The following is a 6,249-nucleotide window of genomic DNA, read 5'->3' as shown; positions in this document are numbered from 1 at the left end:
AAGCATCGATTGAGCACTGTAGTCAGTCGTCAACAGAAGTTAATACAAACAACTGTAAATAAGGCAACACATTATTGTCAGACTATTTTAGAGTACATACCTCCCTATCAAACTCAACATCAAGAACATCAGTGTAAGACAAAGACTCGTTCGTACGGAGCTTCACACCCTTCCACTCAAGTAAAGTAGGGTGCTCATTGTCAAAAGGCAATCTTGCAGGTAGTCTTGGCACAGCATCAAAAGCTAGAAGTTGGAGGATTAGTGGACACCCTTGCATTCTAAATGTCGCCTGTCGCAAAAGCTGGCGAAAGTCTCCAACTGGATCTTCGCATTTGCCTTTAACCCTCCTCGCTGGTATCATACAAGAAATTGTTTTCAGAAATGCCTCACGTCCACATGGAAACGCAAAAAAACTATCCAAATCCTCCAACATCTTCATGTATTTCAAGGTTGGCTTATGCACCTGTGTGTTTGCTATCAGAACACCGTCGACAATTAACAAAAGGGCTAGCTTAAGACGTCTCTCTGATGACATTTTTTTATCGTTAACAATCATCTCGCCTATATCTCCCAACGTGGTTTTCTTGTCATTTCCAATAAGTTCCTTCCAGAAAGGATCAACCCTTTTGACATTTGTTGGTTGATCGTCAGGATCGTAGTCATCTGGGAACTCTCCACACGGCATTCCACTGACGTGCCCAAACTCCTTTAACCCAAATCTTAAGGGGTGTCCACCAAAAACTGTCCACATCTCATACTTCTTCTTGGTGACCAACTGTCTGGACATCAACACGTGGATCAGTTTACACGATATTTGACATCGAGCAGCGGGGAAAGTGAATAACTTCCCAAAACAGGAGTTGATGATGATGTCTAACTCTTTAGTGCCTCTTAACTTCTCACTAAGAAAGGTAAGCGTGTCGGGCTTCGAATACACATTTATCCGGTTGATTGGGTACCAATCTGTAGCAAATAAACGAGAGGGCAATCACGAATCGGCATCATCCAAAATGTCTCCGTCTGATCAACACCCAAATTGGAACATAAGATTCACTTCAAACGTAATTACAAATATCTGTACAAATCATTCATTTTTTCACACACGACCAAATTATCCAAGTCATACATGGGAAATTTTACCTGACATCACCTCGACGAATCAAACTATCTCGCTCAGAAGCCCAGAAACAGTCGTCTATCTCTCTCCGGCGGCCGCTTAGGGTTCTTCTTCGTCTGTTTTTTTTACTCTCGGTTGTGTGGTAAACAAGTTAACGAAAAGTTACTAGAGGGTATAATTGTCATTACATCATACAAAAGTCACTCAATAGTTACAAGTGCCTTTTATGTAACTTAAACTCAGGAAAGTGCCTTTCCCTGTAAATCACTCTATTTTGCCTTATATATCTTCAGAATTCAAAAAATAAAAATAAAAATAAAATCAAATAAAGCCACACGTTGAGATTCAAACTAAAGAGGGAAATACGAAGAACGAACCCAATTTTAAGGTCAAAACTCAAAAGTACACAAAACACACCATAAGTCAACAAGATCCAGAGTTGTTAATACAAGCATAAAAAAACCTGCAACTGGTAGTTGAGGTTTCTTTGTTTTAAAAAAGAAAAAAAAAAAAGCAAAAGACTAAATTGGTTTTTTTAAGGTGGTGTACACTTACTCTCTCTCAATACTCCTCCTGTTGGTATTCTCCTTCTTCCTCATCCTCGTACTCACCTTCTTCATCTGCGGTTGCGTCTTGGTATTGCTGGTACTCCGAAACAAGATTGTTCATGTTGCTCTCGGCCTCTGTGAATTCCATCTCGTCCATACCTTCACCTGTGTACGGTGTACCAATGCAAGAAAGCCTTCCTCCTGAACATAGCTGTGAACTGCTCGCTAACACGTCTAAACTGTAGGACCTCGAAAATCCGATTGAAATCACGAATAAAAAATAACAATAATATAAACGATATGTTAAGGTAAGAGATTAAAACAAGAGTTAGAAAACCGATTGAAAACAGACAAAAACACGGAGTCGAGATATGATCTCTTTCCTTAACTCAATAAATCGCCCGTAATGTGTGACGGTTTGTTGCGATTTTTGAATCCCAGGATACAACCGTGATGAGACTATTACACAACACCCGTAATAGAATCTGCGAACTGAAATTATACTATGCTATAGCTCTCGAAACATTTACGATATTAAGACGAGAGGGATTTGCTGGAAAGAATTATTTGTTGTGTGTTTGGGACATTCGAGAGTTCGATTTTTTAGAATGAGAGAAGAGGGCGTCTATTTATACTCGAAGGTTCAGCTTGATCCGCAAAGAATAATCTTTGGCGAAAAAGGAATATTCACAAAATATTCTCCTTTTTCCGCAAGTAAAAGGATTCGGAAATCTTCCGTTATTATCTGGACGCAATCTTTTATTTCCTAAGATTTATCCTTTCAATATGCAAAAAATATTTCGCAGGAACTAAGAAGCCCACGACCCACACCCAGCTATATAGAGCCCAAGAGCCCAAGAGCTTTAAGAGCCAACTAAAAAATGCAACAAGCAACGAGCACGAGCCCTAAGAGCCAACTAAAAAATGCAACAAGCAACAAGCAAGAGCCCTAAGAGCCAACTAAAAAATGCAACGAGCAACGAGCAACGAGCACGAGCCCGAGCCCGGTACCGGTACCGGTACCGGTACCGGCACCGGCACCAGCACCGGCGACGGCGACGGCGGCGGCCCGCGTAGGTGTTTTGCATAATGTCCTTTTACTTCCACAATGCTGTTGACCCGTATTGTGAGAAGGCCATATATATACTAGAGATTTTTCTCCTTAGTGAGCAATGTGGGACAAATACACTTCCACTAAACTTCCACTTTTAGTTATAGCCAATAGGAACATTTCATTTCCATAGGCTCAAACCCAAATCTCAAATGAATTTATAAGGCTCATTTGCTTATTAAACTTCATTTTTTATTCACACACAAACTCAATATTACAAGTCCAAATGCTTATTAATATTGGGTTCCAACAATCCCCCACATGAATAGAAATGACTCTATACATATGCAGACTCGATAGACTATGCAGACTAGACTCAAACTAGACTACAGACTCGACAGACGGACTTTTCGAGAGTATAAGCGAAAACTAACTGTGTCTGAGGAAGTAGCGTTTTTCAGCTTTGAACCACTCATTGTTAATATCTGTCGGATTTACTCTCCAGGAAGTGAACATGATGTCTTGAACCGCCCGGATTTTGTTGTAAACCAAATCAACAGATACAACCCAGCTTCGTCTTCTCGTAGCATTCAGTTCTCTATTGTGTTCATTGTGGCCTTGAACGTGTCTGGTTTATCATGAGTGAACTTGGAGAGTATAGCCTTGTCTTCGTTCTCCTAGAAACGGCCTCATTTCACACTCACTAGGTGATTGCCAAGTACCTGTCACATACACAGAAAGTATCCTGTTATACTATATATACATGTATATGAAGGCTATGGTCTTATCTCATTAAAAGGTATAAAGCTTAACCTTACATAATTACAGGAAGCACTGTTTATCATCATGGAAATTGAGCATTTTACAATGTTTTTCTCAGATTCTGCTTGATTTAGTTGTCCCTTTGAACCAACCTCTTGGGATCTCCAATCGCGTAGGTAGGATTTCCATCAAACATCCTCTTTCGTGATAGGCAATAAGCCCATTCCCTTAGATGATTTAATGATTTGATCTCGCGGCAAGCTTTTGGTGAACGGATCCGCTAAATTTCCGCTGACTTGATGTAATCAACCGTGAGTACACCACTTGAGATCAGATGCCTAATGGTCTTATGTCGTCTTCGTATGTGACGAGACTTGCCATTATACAGATTATTCAGTGCCCGAGAGATAGCTGATTGACTATCACAGTGTACACGTAATGCTGGCACTGGTTTTTCCCACATCGGGATATCTTCCAGGAAGTTCCGAAGCCACTCTACTTCTTCTGCTGCTTTGTCTAAAGCTATGAACTCTGACTCCATGGTTGATCGGGCCAGGAGTGTTTGTTTGGAAGATTTCCAGGATACTGCTGCTCAAGCGAGTGTAAAGACATATCCACTTGTGGATTTGGAATTTCTAGAATCTGAAATCCAATTGGCATCACTGTACCCTTCTAACACTGCTGGTTCTTTACCAAAGTGCAGCCCATAACTCTTAGTGTATCGCAAATATTTCAACACTCTAGTTATTGCTTTCCAATGAGTATGACCTGGATTACTTGTGTATCGACTTAACACGTTTACCGCATGTGCTAGATCGGGTCTTGTACAATTGGTCAAGTACATCAGACTTCCAATTACCCGTGCATACTCCACCTGTGATAATGGTTCACCTGTGTTCTTGGTTAGGTGAGCTTGCACATCCATTGGAGTTTTTGTGGTTCCATTTGAGTAGGTCTTAAACCTCTCTAGGAACTTTTCAGCATAGTGATCTTGAGACAGAGTAATTCCATTGGATGTCCGAATGATCTTAGTCCCAAGAATGCCATCTGCAAGTCTCATGTCTTTCATGTCAAATTTTCCATTGAGCATGTTCTTGGTTTGTTGAATGATATCTTTGTTACTGCCAATAATCAACATGTCATCTACATACAGACATAGTAAGATGTATCCGTTTGGAGTACATTTGTAGTAGATGCATTTATCACATTCGTTAATGCTGAAACCATTTGACATCATCACATTGTCAAACTTTTCGTGCCATTGTTTTGGAGCTTGTTTCAGTCCATACAATGATTTCACGAGTCTACACACTTTGTGCTCTTGACCCTTAACCTCGAAACCTTCGGGTTGTTTCATGTATATTTCTTCTCCTAAATCACCATTTAGAAAGGCATTTTTAACATCCATCTGATGGATTTCCAAACCTCGCAAGGCTGCTACGCCAATCAATATTCTGATCGAAGTTATTCTCGTAACTGGAGAATAGGTGTCAAAGAAATCTAGACCTTCTTTTTGTCTGAATCCTTGCACCACAAGGCGTGCCTTGTACTTATCTATAGAACCATCAGCTTTCAGCTTGGTCTTGAAGATCCATTTACACCCTAGTGCTTTGAACCCTTGAGGTAAGTCAGTTATCTCATAGGTATGATTCTGCATTATAGAACTCATCTCACTATTGACAGCATCCTTCCAATAAGGAGCTTCTGGTGTAGACATGGCTTCTGTGTAAGATCTCGGTTCATTCTCGACAAGAAAGACCATCATGAAATCTTCACCAAAAGATTTTTCCTAACGAGCTCGTTTGCTTCGTCTAGGTTCATCTTCAACCTGTTCTACTTCCATCTCATTTACAGAAGTAGTCACATCTCTTTCTTCACGAGTGCGTTTAGTAGTTTGCTTATCCCTATATGGAAATATGTGTTCAAAGAAAGAAGCATTCATTGATTCCATGATAGTATTCACTTGGACATCTGATACATCTGACTTATGTACCAGAAATCGATAAGCACTACTATTGTGAGCATATCCGATAAAGATACAGTCCACAGTCTTAGGTCCAATTGTGACCTTCTTTGGAAGTGGCACTGCGACTTTTGCTAAGCACCCCCACACTTTCAGGTATTTGTACGAAGGTACATTACCTTTCCAAAGTTCATACGGTGTTTTGCCAGTTACCTTATGAGGTATTTTGTTGAGGATATAATTTGTGGTGAGCAGTGCTTCCCCCCACAGATTCTGGGGTGTCCCAGATTCCTGCAACCTTGCGTTCATCATCTCCTTCAGAGTTCGGTTCTTTTTTTCCGCAACTCCATTGGATTCAGGTGAATAGGGGGCTGTAGTTTGATGGATAATTCCGTTTATCTGGCAAAACTCATTGAAAGGTCCATCATATTCTCCACCCTTATCACTTCTGACCATTTTGATGGTCTTTGCCAGTTGCTTTTCAACTTCGAGTTTGTACTCTTTAAATTTGTCCAAGACTTCATCTTTACTGCGCAGCAAATACACGTAGCAGTACCTTGTACAATCATCAATGAAAATCACAAAATACTTTTTACCACCTCTTGATGGTAGATATTTTAAATCACACAGATCAGTGTGGATTAATCCAAGAGGTTCAGTAGTTCGTTCAACATGAGGTGATGGTGTTTTTGTGAGCTTTGCTTGGACACAAATTTCACATTTGTCTTTGCTAATTTTGCACTTTGGAATCATGTTCAAATTCATCAGTCTTTGAATAGACTTGTAATTAACATGTCCTAAACGTTCA

At 40.2% G+C, this 6,249-nt stretch overlaps 1 protein-coding gene across 1 annotated transcript in view; it reads right to left on the bottom strand.

Annotated features, from left to right (window-relative positions):
* Positions 1-1,822, bottom strand: part of LOC112087728 — a 5,700-nt gene extending 3,878 nt beyond the window's left edge. The window contains exons 1-2 of the mRNA XM_024157599.1: positions 1,729-1,822; positions 101-963 (exon numbers count right to left, since the gene is read on the bottom strand). Coding sequence (XP_024013367.1) covers positions 101-963; positions 1,729-1,822 — 957 coding nt within the window. The remainder of the gene's footprint in view (positions 1-100; positions 964-1,728) is intronic.
* Between the last annotated feature and the right edge of the window lie 4,427 nt (positions 1,823-6,249).

The sequence above is a fragment of the Eutrema salsugineum genome, unplaced genomic scaffold (genome assembly GCF_000478725.1).
Source record: "Eutrema salsugineum unplaced genomic scaffold, Eutsalg1_0 scaffold_16, whole genome shotgun sequence".
NCBI classification, from domain to species: domain Eukaryota; kingdom Viridiplantae; phylum Streptophyta; class Magnoliopsida; order Brassicales; family Brassicaceae; genus Eutrema; species Eutrema salsugineum.
This window is presented reverse-complemented; position numbering and strand designations above follow the sequence as displayed.